We start from the raw sequence: 17425 nt of genomic DNA on the forward strand, positions 1-17425 counted from the left end.
CCAACACTTGTGTACTTTATGTCAATCATTTGTACTAATACGGCTCAGTGCGCTGAGCGGGCGCCATTCACAGAGGCTATCGCCCTCGTGCCAGCAGCGCAGGTTCAAATCCCGGCCTGTCACTCCTTCCTGCACGTCTTCCCCCTCCCTCTATACGCATTTCCTGTCCACCTACTTTGAGTAAAGGTCATTAGTGCCAAAACATCTTGCATTACACTGAGCAGGCAAGTATGTGTACACCCTCAGACACACAAGAAAAACTAGTTGGATATGTTTGGATATGTGCATTTAAAAAACGCACTTGTTTAGATAAAAAATCTCTCAGAAATGAGTGTTCGTCTCAGAAAATAGGACATGCGTTATGTAACAGAACCCCAGGGCTTGTGTGGACAGTTGGGACACAGAAACCATCCATGACAGCAATCATTTGGGAGGATTAATGGACACTTTGATCATTCTTTTGACAAATTTATTTTACGAATGTTTCTGACAATTGAGAAAAAAAAAACTAAATGACTACTAACTATACACACACCACACTGTCCACAATCCAATTTTTACATTGGATATTCACCTGCTTTGAAGTTTAAAAATCCTGACAGTTTTAACTGAAGTGCATCCGTGTTAGCAGATACTGTATCTGCAACTCGTACTGCTTTCCCAAAAGTTTGTGAATTTCATTCCAGAAGTTAATTCAAATCAATCAAGTCCATGGATTATTCTGGATCACAGAAATGTTTTCATTTAGGACGTGTGAGTAGTGGGAAAAAAAGATTGCTGTGGTTAGATACATTTCAAAGGATGATATCAGTGAAGCACACCTGCAGAAAATCGAGAAAATATTAAAAACTTTTATTTTTGGTAGTAGATCGGGTAGCAGATCAAACAAGTGTGGCAACAAAATGAGGATCAATAATCATTCACAAATTGCAATTTTCATTTAATCTATGAGGTAAAACCCACAAAACTGAACATTTTCATACAACCAGTTAAAACACAAATAAACATGTTAAACCAACCTAATTGACATTCACTATGTAGATCTGGAAACACACCGCCATCTTTTCAAAAATAAATACTTTGAAATGAATTTAGAATGTCATAAAAATAGTTACTAATTTCCACAAAAAAAAAAAAAAAAAGTTTCAAAACTTTTATTCACCCCCCTTTGGACACTCTCTCCGTCAGGATCCAAAGAGAGACAAAGAAGGCATGTAGCAAATAATTTATACTTGAACCAGATTTTAATCAGATCCTGCACCAAATCTGCCCGTATAAAAAGTATTGGGTGAAGACAGGGGACTGGTCATTACCCCTGTGGACACTTATATTTGATATAGAAGTTGGGCTCAGTACAGTTTCTCCACGATGAAGGCCAGGAGAGCGGCCGCCAGCGCCAGCCCCAACCCCAGCGTCTTCAGCGCCTCCCGGTCAACGCTGTAAGAGCCAATCATGAGAGGACTTCCAGGCGTTGAGGAAGCAAGTCCATTCACTGAATATTCCTGTGGAAAGAAACACACAGAAAACATGAGCCCTTTCAAGTCACACTGAGAAATGAGAGAAATGAAAAAAAAAACAACTACTGTATTTAATACTTCTTTATTATCACCCAACACCAGTTCTAATCTTATATCCGACAGGCTGCTTGGTCGGGGATTTTGCTGACTGCGGTGCTCTTCAGAGAGATCTCTGGGGAAGCTGCAGACACTGAGTGGACAGTAATCAAGGTGCATGACAGATGAGGCACTAAGACTATAAGTGTTACAGCCTCAGTCTATGTTCTCATTTGGTGAATCCTGGGGTCAATTTCCCATTAAATATAAATAACCAAACTTTAAAATTCTGTTGGAAATCTGAATATCCCTCTGATGCACAAACCGAGGCAAACAACAGGTCTGCCTTGTTGTCTCCAACACACATGGACGCACAGATCGCTGGAACTCACAGCGTGTCAAAACCATCACAGATCATCACAGAAATGTCTTCAGAATAAATCAGCTGGTCAGAGCTGCGAGCCAACCAGCAGAGTGGTCAGTGATCCGACGCGGCAAACGTCTCAATCGGAGCGCTGTGCTCGGTGAGAATGTGTTGAACCATTAAAATGACACCCGACGACGATGAGAGATGTCAGTGAAGGATGGGAGACGCTGATGCTGAAAGCAGCAGAGCAGCAAAGAAAAATGTAATTTAGAGAGGGGTATAGGAGGGGCGCTAAAGCCTCACTATGTGTTTCAATACATTTCATGAGTTCTTGACACATAAATTAGCCAAATTATAATTTACTGTGTCTTTGATACCATGTAAACATCATTTTGTATATGGACATACATTACCATACGTCTATTAAAGAAATACATCTATTAATGCCACGTTAAAAGAGGATCAATAGATTTGATAGCGTTGCGAGACATCAAAAGGGAACTCTGGGACTGATCTTTTGCCTTCTCTTGCTCACACATCTCCACTTAGTCTGAACTAATTTATTTCTCTCTGTTTTGACTCCAGAATATTCTTTCATTTTGTTGACAACAACTATAATAAACTTAAATGATTTAATATAGTTTTTATGGAGTTCTTTCAATATTTTCTGGTTGAAAGCATTCATAAAATCAGCCATTTGCTTATGCAAATGAGCGCATTTCAATTATGATGCTTTTATTTAGATAACTATGTAAGCACTTAATGTAGTTTTGCAGCAGTGCAGTTATTGCAGATTGGTGTATATTGAATAAGGTGGTGACGAGAAGTTAAAGAACCTTGTAAAATGATGAAAAAGTAATCATTTTAAAGGCCAAAGGCCTATGTTTTTGAGGTGGCACATTATTTTAATGTTACTTTGCTTAAGTGTTTATCCAAGTCTTGTTTATCCAAGATATTCCAGGAAAGTTGCTATTTAGGCAGTGATTGTTTTACGACGAATTTGAAAGGGGTTGGCATGAGTTGTTGTCATGCTGCATCTAATCAAATATTAAAGTACAAGTTTATTTTTCTGCTTATTCAAACAACCATCCTTTTCAGTTTCTGTTGGCATTTATATAATTTAGTTGGTATGGTCAAATGTGGACCAACAGCCCAGTTCTTGCTTTGTAGCCCTCCAAAACCAATCATAGTTCTAATTAGAGATTCATGTGAGCGTAAGAGAATTAAGGTTGTGTAAGAGCAGACCTGCTGGGACATTTGAACCTAGAGGAAGCTAAAAACAGCTCATGAGTTCAAGTGTTGACAGTCCAGTCTTCAACTAGATTTATATTTATACAGCTAATTCAAAACCCCAGATGTACATTGCAATCAAAGATCTTGGGTTTTCTTAGATGTGTGACAATCATTGTTGCAAATTAGCACCTAGTGTGTAGTTGTAGTTAGTGTAGTTGCTGCTTAGTTTGCTAAAACTACCAACCAACATGAGACAACAGGTTACCATGGCAATGCAAAAAAACACAAAGCTGCATGTGATGTCATCGCTACGGTTGTTGCTATGACACTGGTGGTTGCAATGACACTCCAATCCATTTGGGATTTTAACCACACTATCCAACAGTTATCTCATGTTACTTCAATTTTTTTTCCAATTAACAATTTTTTCTTTCTTATACAGTATATATTCCTTATTTATTTATGTTGCAACAATATAATTTCCCGTTGGTCATTAATAAAGTATTACTCAATTCAGAGCTGACGAAAAACCCAGGAAGGGACACATGGCAAGTATGCAAAACTGAAAAGTGAATAATGATGCTGATAATTATAATAATGATGATGATGATGAGGATGATAATGATCAACTCCTGTCAAGTATACGATGAGACATGCCAGACTAAAGTATGTTCACCGTGCCACCAGTACTCTTTGAAATGAAATAAAACAAATAAATATATTGTTCGGATGAAAATAAACTCAAACTTAAGCAATTAAAGACCATCAGTCATCCAACTGCCACATCATAGTTGATACAATCAAATATCGACCAATCAGAAGAAGGGGCGGGGCTAATTTGCACCAATTTTGTTCAAGAACTCAAAACTGAGTCCGATGACACCACCCACGACTCTTTATGTCAAACCATTCAAAGGTTATGGCAAAAAGTAGGAACTATTAAATATGGACCAATCAGATGATGGGGGGCGCGCTTTTTGGCGTCGTCGCCACCGTAACGCTTTTGACTGAGAAAAGTAATGCCCATCGTCGCAGGATCAAGACGCACATTTTGATGTATAACACACCTGGGTGCACGTTACGGTTCAGGCCGTATTAACTGCCGAAGGAATGGCATAAATTGCTCCAAAATTACATGATTAATTCAAAATGGCCGACTTCCTGTTCAGTTTCGGCCATGGCGCCAAGAGACTTTTCTTTAAGATACAGGTGTGTACCGATTTTCGTGCATGTACGTCAAACCGTATTGTGGGGCTTGAAGCACAAAGTTTTCTAGGGGGCGCTGTTGAGCCATTAGGCCACACCCATTAATGCAATTAAATGCATTAAATACCAAATCTTCGCCAGGCCTGGCTTGCGTGCAAAATTTGGTGACTTTTGGGGCACGTTTAGGGGGGCAAAAAGGCCCTCATTTCGTTGGAAAAAGAAAGAAAGAAGGAAAATTCCTACAGATACAATAGGGCCTTCGCACTGTAAGTGCTCGGGCCCTAATTATAATAAATAACAAATTGGTTTTTGTTTCTGATCTAGATTATATTCATTTCATTACGGGGCAAGTGACCATATTTAGTAACTTCAGCAGAACTACAGTCTGTGGTTATTACAAAAAAAAAGTTACAACGTTAATATTCCTTTAATATTCTCCACTAACACTCTAGAGTTGAAATTTTGAAGTTTCAAGTATGTTATTGACTGTCCTATAAAGGGATGTGGTTTTAGTGGCCAGATTAAAATGTTTCAGGATACACCTTAGTTTCTGTTAAAGTTGCCCTCAGGTCAAAAGTCCAGTACACTACATACAATCTGCCCTGTGAACTGGAGGTAGCACATGACAGAACTTGTTGAGGAAAAACACCTACTGGTAGATACATTATTCATCTGCATGGAGCCGGGTATCATTGCACACCTCCATGTGTGTGAGCAGCTGCGCAGCGTCCGTCTCAGTATCCTCCACATCACTGCCGGTGCTCTCTAATAGATGTGAACACTACTTAACCACCCACTCCTCTTTTACTGAACCGTTATGAATGGTTTCCTCTGTTACAGAACATAATGGAGGATGTATTCTATGTCAGACAACGCCTGCATGATACATCCATGGAGTATTTGCAGGAACTTCAGACAATAGGTGGAGGGAGAATCTTTAACATAATTCTGGGTGACAGATCCACAGTTATATAATGTCAGGATCCACGTGAGACTCCCTGATGGCGTAAGTGATACCCTCTCCAGAAATGTGATTGGAAAACTACTGTATGAGGTAGGTACTGTTATATAATATAGTCATGACAAGTACAAGTACTACAAATCTCAGTCAGGTTTGAAGTGCTGGCAAGAGACAGCAAGTCAAAAACCTCAATGATCACAAAGGAGCATAAACAGGATTAAAAGCATTATCACAATTATTATAATTTTTCTTTCATTTTAATGAATAGTTAAAAGAAATATAAAGTAGCCTGATAGATCAGACCCACATCTGGAAAGATGTAGGGTCTGAAAACGACCCGTGGGGCATTCTGATCCCAAGGGAGGCACCAACAGCTTATCAAACTGCCTGCATGCAGTTGGTTAGCGCTACGAACAATCAGAGCAAAGAACAAGGGGACGAATTCAGAGCGCCGTTAACGAGTCAATGGGATAATGTGTTGTGTAAAGGAGTTTGACGGAGTGAGAGAACAGTGTTATAAAAATGAAACAATGATTTTGACAGCAGCATTTGAGAATAAACAGTGAGCAAAAGCACTCAAACAGTAACTTTCATATCAGGGACTGTGTGTGATACAGCTGGCTACAGCGTTGGACAGATATACGTAATCAGGTTCAGATTACTTCCTTAATAGCTTACTTTATCATTAGAGCAAGCTTACCAGATACCTCTTACCATTTGTAAATGAGATGGGCCTCATCCACCACAATCCCTAAGAGATTATCACGGAAGACCTTGGTGGCCAACATGTCTCGCCATTTCGTCTACTAAAGCCAGGATTCAGGATTGCTGGATATCAGCTGGCATCGGGCACTTTGTTTGGCTCTTTCACAAGGTCCTCCATCAGGACGATCAACGGAGGGACAAACCACCAGTGGGTTTTCAGCAAAGTCTCATTTAGCTACCACAGGAGGTAACTGGTAAATTCAACTTTTGCCAGAGCCTGTCGGCAAAACAGCAAATACATCTACCTTGCAGAGGAATGATTTGAGTGTAATTTTCTGTTCAATTTTTAAACAAAAAGTTCAAGTCTATAACTGCTGATGGCAAATCTGATTTAAACATGCACCACTCCTCAGCTGCAGCAATCTACACTGTTCAGCTTACAACATTCAGCTTACAAGATTTTTGGCCATATGGATGGTAGCTAGACGCACTTGCAAAACGTTTATGTTTGCTTGCAGTACATCTAGGTTCATTTAACTGAGATCAGACAACTAATGAAAAAAAAAAAAAAAAAAAGAAATCGTTGCACACCTAAACCATTATCTTCCTCAGTGCTGACAGGCCAAGTGCACCGCCTTCTTCTTGATGCTTCTATTTATCCGTCTCTCTGCAGGTGTCTTAACAACGGGGTGCCTGCAGACTGACTGAATTGTACAGTCAAAAATCTATTACTGGTAGTGAGGATAAGTGAAAATCCAAGTACCAGTAGGTGCGTATCAGCACAGTGGGGGGAGATGGGTGGGGTGAGGGAAGAAAAAGAGAAGAAATGAGGAGAGGAAGAAAAGGAACTGGGAAAAATGAGAGATGTGGCTTTCAGTGATAGTTCACCTCCTGCTAGCTGCCGTGCTGAGTTTGTGCATTTGTGTACGAGAAAAAAAAAATAGTGTGTGTGTGTGTGTGTGTGTGTGTGTGTGTGTGCATGTGTAAACCCGTGGTGGATAATGTCTGTCTCTCTGCTCGCAGCGGTTGCACAGAGCAAAATAATCCTCCCTGAAAATCATCTAACACTATACTAGGGGTGCCGGGCTGGCGAACACAGCAAGAAACTTTTCCCTCAAAAGCCTAAGCCTCTCAAATGTCCCTCAGTCTCCTAAAAAAACAGAAGAAACTCCTGCTCCCATTCCCATGTGCACCTTTAGGTGTCTGGTGCAGCGTTCACCAATACACTGACATTTTCACTCATAAAACATCCAACACTGTGGCACGGACAACACACCATGGGAGTCAGAGAGCACAATGCACGGGGGTCACATTTCTCACATGATCCTCAGCAGCTGCCAGTGTCACTCCGAACACACACAGGCCATGCAATTGTGTATTTGTGTGTGTGTGAATGTAAATGGATACTGTAGCAGACTCCTTAGTCATGGCTGATTCAACAAAGCCAAGAAACAATCACAGTGTGCTGCAGCTGTACTCACAATGGAAGAGATGGAGGGAAGAGAAGAAAACGTGATTAGGGATACTGCTGAACTTCTGGTCAGTAGAAAAAAATAATATAGATGTTTGTACAACAACAGAAAGAAGACAGAAGCTCAGAGGGGCAACTTTAGGACAATATTTTTTTTACCTACTTTTTTGGAGACTCACCTCGACTCTCAAGCCATTTGTTTCCCTTTATGAACACAACGCTACCAAATATCTTAATATTTGCAAACATCTCAGCTGAATTTGCTCTGTCTTGAAACTTTTGGAAACTGCAGTTTAACAAAGACACACCTCCACATGCGCAAAGGTTCACAGACAGTATTAACCTGTTTTAATGCGAACTTTACATGTGAAGAAATAGTTTAATTTAATAATTTTAACTCAGGTTTGCAATCAACGAAGATACAGTTACAGTGACACTGTTCCTCCCATGATGCTTTGTGCAAATAATGATCACAGCGTAAGAAACAACCTTTGTGATGAGGTGTTTCTTGTTTGAACTGAATTTAATGGATTCAGTATGCACACGCACGCACGCACGCACGCACGCACGCACGCACGCACGCACGCACGCACGCACGCACGCACGCACGCACGCACGCACGCACGCACGCACGCACGCACGCACGCACGCACGCACGCACGCACGCACGTCATTTGAAGAGCCAGGACTATTGCCTGCTCTCACTCACAGTTTGGCTAAAGCTATAGAAATATCAGTTTTACATCACTACATATATTTAATGTCCCCGGTGTGCAAAAACTCTAGTATATGAAGATTTGAGCTAAAAATATGAATGTATCGGTTATTGGTATTGGACATGCAGAAGTAGCAAATTATCAGTTATCGGTATTGGCTTAAAGTTTTAATATTTTGCATCCCTAGTAATTGGTAATGCAAAAACATCAGTAATTCTGTCATTAACCCTGATGTCTTTGTGAGGATGGGGATACTATCTTTTGTATTTTGCATTGCCCACATGGGGAAATTACAGCTATTTTCATATCACTAAGAGAAAAAAAAAATATTAGAAAAAGATTAGTCAATGGCATCTTCTATTTCTAACAAAACAGCTTTTGGAAGATGATTTTTCATTTACATCTTTCATCTGCAGCACACAAACAAAGCTCAGTATAAGGGACATTTAAAGCCCTCTGACATTCAAAATGCACGAAACAGAGTGAAGCTTTGTTATGCGATTTGACAGGTTAGGTAAGAATACCAAAAATAGATGTGATTGATATTTTGATGGCTTAACATTTATTCCTCTTTTACCCTGACTTTGGTAAGGAAGTGCAGCCCATGTAATACAATTTGGCACGCTAAATGAAATGCTTAAAATAACTACGCCTGCAATTTTGAAAGCAAGACAAATTATTTGCTATTTGAGTAAACAATGTCATGCAAAGGCCAAGTAAAACCTTTAGACATTTTGAATAAAAAAAAAAGTTTTAAAATAGATTTAAGAGGATTATCTGTGTACTAACCAGAAAGGACAGCCTTATCTTTGATTTTTTGTTTTATTCTGGATAATAGGTTTGACAAAGTGAACATAACGCAATATCAAAGCAACAATTCCTAACAGTTACATATCAGCACAGAGCAACCAACAATCAGACCAGAGAAATACAGATTTTGTTCAGGCTTCAATGTGTGTATCAAGCATTGCTTGTGTTTTGCATGTATGTGTACTGGAAGTGTGTCACGTAGCCAGAGGCCAGTCGCAGAACAATGGGGGGTGGGGGGAACTGCATCAGCGTATATGTGCATTAACATGGACGGACAAGGACCGCCGTCTGTGCCTATGCCTTGTTTTTTAGCCTCTGAACTAATGATGTACGTGAGTGTAAGCAATATGATGCAAAGCACAAGCAATCCCACCCACTTTGTACTAGAAAGCTATAAGCTGACCACATCAGTGTTTCATCGCTATCTGTTAAGGAAGTACCTTGGGGTAGAAGAAAGGGGCCTCTTATCCCTTCATCAGGATCAAAACGTGCACTTCTCAGTAAAAACTCGGAACTTTGAATAAAACTTTGCACTGATGATTTCAGGTACATGATATAACCAAAGGCAGCAACAATGAGAGGAGATTATTGATCTGGGTGAAGATTATTATCAGCAAAGTGGAAAACTGTGTGTATGTTTGCGCGAGTTAGTTTTACAACAGATGTAAGCACCACTTCATAAAATTTGGGGATCTACATGTTGAAAATGAAGCTTCATTATTATCATCATCATCAATTCCTATGTCATCCTATTTGTTTGTCTGATTTGGCGTTATATATGAATACAATTATTATACAAGTAACCTAAATGTGTTTTCAACCACAAGAAGAACTGGTTAGTTAGAGCTGAAAATGTAAACAGAACCAATCATTCACAAAGAATTGTTCTTTCAATTTTGATCTGCGCAGAACAAATTTGATCAAACAGCAGGAAAAATAAGAAAGAAAGAAACAAGAGCGAAGCAGGCAGTAAAAAGCCCCCCAAAAACACTACATTACTGGTGTTTTCCAGAAGGCTAATTTAGTATCTCTCGAAAGCGAACATTGTCCGTACAGATTTCCTCTCAGGCTAAATCCCATGGTACATGAATGGTCACGCCAAAAACAAGACCGTTCTCCATATGCTCAAATTACAATATCATACAAATCGGTCGGTCAACAAGGGTGGAATAAAAAGAAAGTGTTTCTTCTTGTCAACGAAAGGGACAGCAATCACCCAAGCCAGGACTGACATGCATTGTAGAACCCTGGCTATGTCCTCATCTGTCCTCTCCTGGAATATGCCTATCCATTTATCCCTGCAGACTTTGAGCAGGGACTGCCAACAGCTCCTTAGGGATTATTCAGTACCAACAATTTCAGCCAACATTGATATGCTGACCTTTGTCTAAGAGCTTAGGTTTAAAACTATTACACTGACCTAACAGAGAGCTTTCCATCCCAGCTCATTTAAACTACGTAACTCATTATAATGTCAACGTTTCACAGTGTAACAATTAGCCAGTTTCATCCTGTTGGTTTGACAAGAGTATGCCTCTCAAGAAAGTTTCTGTTTACAAATTTACAACTGTTTTGTGGCTGGACAAAACTCTTTATAACCATTCATGAATAAGGCACAGTGTTGAACAAGTTGCTGAAAAGCGGTGTTGGCACGGCGAGTTTGTGCCTGGTTCTTTTACATTTGTATGTATTGGAGTTTCCTTAACAGAGAACAAAATTTGTGAATGGCATTATCCAAATGATTCCTGCTAACTGTCACAGTTCACCTCTGATCAAGCTGTTATTTACCAGGACACTGTGCAAGACCAACAGGAGGATAGAGGTTATTAAAAAAATGAATTCTTTATTTATGTACATATTTTTGGCATCCCTAAATAAGATGTTTTCAGAGCACTGATTTTATGAGCTGACAGGAGGAAATACTGCATAAATTTAACTGAAAATCTCTGGGTAGATTTTTTTTCCTCAATACCGGCTGTACTGACACTTTTGACACAACTTTTTTGAAACAAGGCAAAGTGCTTTTTTTTAAAAAAAAAAAAAGCAGATTCCCCGAGTACTGTATTTCATTGCTTACCACAGTGCGTAACTGATAATAGTTTTGGGAACACTAGAGACCCAGGTCCAAGGTACAGCACGGGATGAGACCAGCAGGTACCAGCAGTGATACACTTCCTGTTAGCTAAGTGACAAAATACTCCCCTTTTAAGAAAACCAACCACATATTTATTCATCCTGGAAGTAGACGTGAATTTGGCATAACCTGTAAGGTGTCTGACAGCCAGAAGAAGCATTTTTGCAACAGTTAAAGAAGCAAACTAAACTCTCTACCGCCAAACTCTCAGTAGTGTTTGCAGAAAGAGAGTATGAGGGACAGGAGGACAAAAGAAAACTCAAGGAAATTTGGAAAACCAGATCACCAATCAACGGCTTCAAAGCTCGACTCGAGTGTTGTTTAATAGTTCCTAACTTTACTAACTCTCCATTTTCTATGTAGTTTTACACACAAACTACAAATGTGCTCTCTTGTGGAAGTATGAGCTATTTTCTTCCATCGCTGCTGTTCTGGTGGTCTTTCTTGAGGAACTATGCTTTGAAAAGTGCTGATTATTAGAGGGCACTCTAAGCTGTTTCTCTGTCTCCTCATCTCTCCAGCTACTTCACTCTGCCCTTCACTGTAGCTTCAATTTTTTTGGCCTCTCTTTTCTATAAGTTAATTTCATTTGAAGACGAAAACAGGTAGATATTTCTCCTTTCTCTTTTCCCCACCATGCTGATGAGTGCCTTCTCTGCTATTTTATCCTACCAAAAGTCTCATTTACTGTCTGTCCCAGTCTGCTGAAAGGGCTGTTTTTGTGGATGAAGGACTGACGGACACAGAGGGAGGACAGAAGAGGGACTTTCCATTCATGTCAATAAAATATATTTGTCACAAAATCGGAAAAAAAGATATTTTAGTGAAGCTGTATAAGAGGATCAAATTCTTATCTAGTCTTTTATATTTCCCAGGTCATCTGACCTGATAATCTTTGTGGTTTTGGAGTGTATGATACTTAATAAAACCCAATACACTGGTGAAAGAGAGGTCACATGAAAAAAAGTAGAGTATCAAACTCACTGGTCTGAAGTAAAGCTGCCATAGATTGTTGCTCTGGTCATCTTTAACATTCAAATACTGGTTTTGATGGTGATGTCAACTTTACATTCATTTAGAGAGGGCAAACAATACTCCCACAAATACAGTATGCGACTATATATGTGAATAATTGTATAATTTTGGATTTATTTCATACGTTTGTCATTATATGTCTTATTTTCTACTCACCACTCTCTACCCATCCATCCCGTTACCTGTCAATATATTCACACATGCATCTACCCATCCATCACATTCATCAGCTCATCCATCAGCTGTGTGCATCTCAGCAGTCATCTCCTCACGTCAGCATGTATCCACATCTTTGAGTCTGCTCTCAAGTCCATCCATTTACAGCCATCAACACGGGCTTTCATACTCCACTCTATAGATCCATCTGTCTGGTCATATTGCTTCACTCCCCCACACATCATTATGGATGCAATCATCTCTCTCACTATTTCTGACATGATGGATCTCTCACTTTGCTCCTTTTTTTGACAAATACACATTACAGATCTTCAGTGGTTTCTCTGACTACCTACTTGCAACCACTCTCTTTTCATCCAACTGTCTTACGTTACTCCTTTACATCTTGGATAAAATGAAAGACTCTCCTCTTTCCACTTGCCTGTCTATCATGTGCCATTTCACACACTGTTTCTCTTTGCACTTATTTGCTCTCCAATCTTTTTCCTTTTGGGCAAAAACTAAGCAACTATGGATCCTTCTGGAAGGATGAGTATTTGTATCCCCATAAATCACTCATTCACCTCAAACATGCACATTCAAGTCAGTGTAAGATGGTATCATGCAGTCTCACAGAAAATACTTTATTTATTCATTTATTTAGTTAATAAGTGATGTAGTGCCCTGTGCATTAACTGAACTGAATGATTTTTTTCTCTAACAGATATAGATGACTTATTAAATAATTAAAATAATGACTTTCATCATTTAGTCTTTGTCAAAACACTTGAGAGTAGAGTTATCCAGCCATCCCATGATTTCCAAAGTAAGTTACATCACAAACCAAACTGTATTTGGTGGTTCCTTGGTAGAGATAAGTTCAAATAATAGAGTTATATAATCAAGAGTTACATAACTAACTTTAAATTGAACCTAGTTTGTTTAAAGTCTGAATGTATACTAGGACATCTGATTTCTTGCTTAGGTTCTTAAAAAGCCTTACAGTTGGAGGATGGAAATCCAGTTTTCCCAAATGTTTATAAAATGCACTATTAGCAGCAAAGGATTTCTACTTGGAAAAACAAAGTAAATGTAGCCAGTAGCAACAGTTCTTGACCTTTTTCATCCAAGAGTATAAGCAAGACAGTGGAATGGACTAAATGAGAAGCCCGAGGTTAGATTCCTGCCTTTGAGGGCCGCTGTCCTGCATGTTTTAGATGTTTCCTTGCATCAACACACTTGAATGAATGAATCACTACCAGCTTGTTATCAAGGTCTGCACAAGTCTGTCAATGACACAGTTATTTGTATCAGGGTGTTGATTCAACAACCGGATGACTGTCATTGGCAGACTCAACACTGTTAAAGAAGGTAAACATCTAAAACACGCAGAACAGCGGCCCTGTATGACTGGAGTTCAACACACTTGTTTATCAAACAAAGGAGGAATGACATGATTTACATGATTTTAAAGTGCTGCCTTAGCATTAATGCATCTGTGGTGCAGTGTGTTAACAACCTGGAGTACAATGCATACTGAAAAGTACCTTTATATTACTTTTCTATGTGGAAAGATGAAAAATGCCTTAAGAACAACAGATTGAGGAGCTGTCTATAACTGCTTTTCAAAATGAACAAATGAAGCAGCCAAAACCATTCAGCAAAATACAACACACTTTAAAGAGCAAAACTTTCTTTAATCATCTTGTGTTGGGGCCTGTCGTTCACCTGCTACACTATTGCATTTTACGCATTACTTGCACTTTGCAATAAAAAGTATTTTATGGATTTTGATCCTTAATATTTAACATTGAATGAATGAATGAATGAATTAATCTTTATTTCGGCTTGTACAGAACAAGATGAAAAGGAAGAAAAAAAAAAAATCAACATTTCTTTTGCCGAAAAGGTGTAGGCTGAAGCCGTAGCTTATAGTGCCTACCCTTTTTTCTTTTGATCAGCAAAAAATATGAGACATTAGCTTTTACTCAGTGAAAACAAACAATACATAAAGAAGAAAAAAAAATAAGTAAGACAAAATATAAAATTGACATTTCACATCCTAGAATGTTTTTGATAGTATACTTTATAATTATAGTGTTTTATATTTATTTACAATATTTTCTTTAAACAATTTCTTAAACTTGACGATAGAGCGACACATTCAAATTAAAGAAAACATTTCTACAGACACCATTTTAAACTAGTGGTGAGACGAAATCTGTTCTCTTAGCTTATAAATGGTGGAGAATCATGTATGGGTTTGTAACTTGTACTTTTGCTTTAAATAGAAACTTATATTCAAGAAAAAATTCCTGCACACAATTTACATGGTTGGATTACAAATCTGCAAGCATGAATATCCTGTACACTTTATTGGTTCCCAGTTGGCAAAAAGGAAGCTCTACCGGTTTATCTGCTGTACATCCTGATCTGCAAGCACGACTAGTTCTGCTCTACTACACTAACTTTCACCGAGCATCTTTGGACGAATCCATGTAGACTTCAAGACTAAAATGCCACTTCAAGTTACAGCAACTGGCTGCTTATGAATAAGGTAGGTTTTGTTTCTAACTGCAGGTTAAGGTAGCTTTATAACATTTAGGATAAGAGTAACTGTATTGTCTTAAGGCTAAGCAATACATGTCGTATTGGAACGTACAATAAGTTCAGACAGACTTTTTCTTCAATATTCTCATTCATTTGTATTTGGGACACAGAGACCCTGTATACCTTTCAAATTACTGTAAGCTCGACACCTTACTTTTTGATAAAGCTTATAGTTCGGGATGGCTCCCTTACTTATGCTGCTATAGGCCTCGACTGCTAGGAAACTTCCCATGATGCACTTCTCTTTCTGTTATCTTCTATTCCACCTCAGTTAATGTCACTATTGTTGTTGGTATTAACCTGTGTTCCTTCTTCTCAGCAGGTGTTCCTGATCTGGTCTTTCCACGTGACACACGGTGCTGCTCGGGACAGGGGATTGTATCAAATAGGTTTTGATGAGATCTGTTGGTTTCCTTAGTGGAGCAATAATTATTAGTGATTTTATTGACTTTGTATCGGGGAGTGGTAGTAGCAAGGCCCTTAACCCTAATTGCTCGGGCAAAATTGTGTTTGTTCCCTCAGATGTAAGTCGCTTTGGATAAAAGCGTCTGCTAAATGACAGTAGAAGTACTATCAACTGGACTACTTTAGAACTAGTTTAACTGTATTGTTGAAGTGCCTTGATGTGTCAATTATCAGGATTTGAGGCTATATAAATAAAGTTAAATTGAATTGAAATTCTTAATAAATAAGTAATAATATACAGATTCTGAACTCATGCAGCAGTCAAGGACATCACATATATCAGCGGGCCTCACAATGAGCAAGTCTGTGTGCACAGCTTGGAGATACTGCTGTGTTTCCACACCATTAGGTCAGTTATTGCATTGTGCACAAGTGTCAATCAGTGCCATTAAGAACCACCAATGCAAATCATAAGGACGATGGATTAGAGCTCATCAGCAGCATCATTGGAGATTCCTTAATATAACTGAGTCTTAATTGCACATATGCTGTAGAATTCAAATGGCAAGATTTAATTATCCCCCCACCCCCCAAGTTTAGATATACAAGTTTAAAAAACAAACCCCATCTACCAGTTAATCTCTATTTAGTGGCTTACGTTGGTTTTCATATTCTTCGTGTTTACCTCAAATCATCTATGAGTTTTTTCTCATGAGATCATTTCATGAATCCACATCAAATCCACATTCTCAATGCAACACAGTGCTGGTGTTACCCAGAAAAGGAGAAAAACACTCCACTACAGGCTAAATAAAAACTAAGAAACAAAACTGTTGCGCTTTTGTCTTTAAATAAAATCTGTCAGCTTCTTTACCTCTGCAGATGTGCACCATAGAGATAGATGAAATGTCAAACTATCAGGGAATGCATGTGTTTACAGAACAAAGTATAACAGTGTATGCAAAACAACATGTGCAAGAGTGTGGTAAGTGTAAAAATGTTGTTTAGGAAGATAGATCCAAGATACACGAGTCACATCTACTTCCCTAGAATAAGACAAAGAATATAGCTGGAAGATGTGTTTTCAGAGAATGTGAGGAAAAATAAGGGGAGGTGTTGCAGAGTAATGTCAGCATTTGTGTGTGTGTGTGTGTGTGTGTGTGTGTGTGTGTGTGTGTGTGTGTGTGTGTGTGTGTGTGTGTGTGTGTGTGTTAGATGGGCTGCAGGCTTTAAAAGGCGTCTAGTTTTCTAATGTTTAGTCCCCACTCCACTGCTGCACTCTCCACTGCTGAATGACGTTGCTCGGTATAGCACAAAACTCCTTCTCCTTCTTTTTAATCCCATTTTCTGCTATCCATTTTTTTCTCTGCTTGCTTTCCTCTTCATCTGAGTCCCCCTTTCTCGTGTCTCTGTCTGTTCCTTTCTTCCCCTCCCTCTCTGTCTGGCAGTAAAGGCTGATGGAGTGTGAAATTAGAAAGTGTATCATATTCTGCTCAGTGGCTCCGTGTCCTGAGCTATAAGCTACAACTAGTCAGAGTGAAAAATAACATGCAGTGAAACAGATACATTAACATGGTTTAGTGTGTGGATGTGTGTGTGTGTGTTTGCACATGTGTGTGGTGAAAAAGCAGATAGGGAACAGTTTAGCCTGTGACAGCTTATCTAAAATTACTTATCTCACGGATGATACACTACTGCTTCTTCACAAACTACCGAGTCAAGCCGGGATTAAAAGTACAGGCACATATATTCACATCATATTCATGTGCTGAGTGCACAAAATGTGAATAGCCTGCTGGAAACACAGATTTCATTGCGTTGATAAGGAAGTAGCACAGTGAGAGCTTGAAGAAACGTAGAATGGAGATCATACTATTGGCTGAAAATACTTGTACACCTGCCAGATCAACTGACATTATTTACATATTCCTCCATGCTTACATGACACACACTTGCAGTACCAAGGTTTTGATAAAGATGTGAAGGCCTTATAATGTTATCCCTGCAATAGCTTTGTCTCCAGGATCCATCACAATGTTTCTGAGATCCAGCAGCTGATTTAC

General features: G+C 39.0%; 1 protein-coding gene across 1 annotated transcript in view; it reads right to left on the minus strand.

The window, feature by feature from the left end:
• Window positions 1–837: 837 nt before the first annotated feature.
• cdkal1 (CDK5 regulatory subunit associated protein 1-like 1) overlaps window positions 838–17425 on the minus strand; it is a 245557-nt gene continuing 228969 nt past the window's right edge. The window contains exon 15 of the mRNA XM_061718279.1: window positions 838–1502. Coding sequence (XP_061574263.1) covers window positions 1350–1502 — 153 coding nt within the window. The 3' untranslated portion in view covers window positions 838–1349. The remainder of the gene's footprint in view (window positions 1503–17425) is intronic.

Source organism: Cololabis saira, chromosome 3, assembly GCF_033807715.1.
Source record: "Cololabis saira isolate AMF1-May2022 chromosome 3, fColSai1.1, whole genome shotgun sequence".
Taxonomy (NCBI): Eukaryota; Metazoa; Chordata; class Actinopteri; order Beloniformes; family Belonidae; genus Cololabis; species Cololabis saira.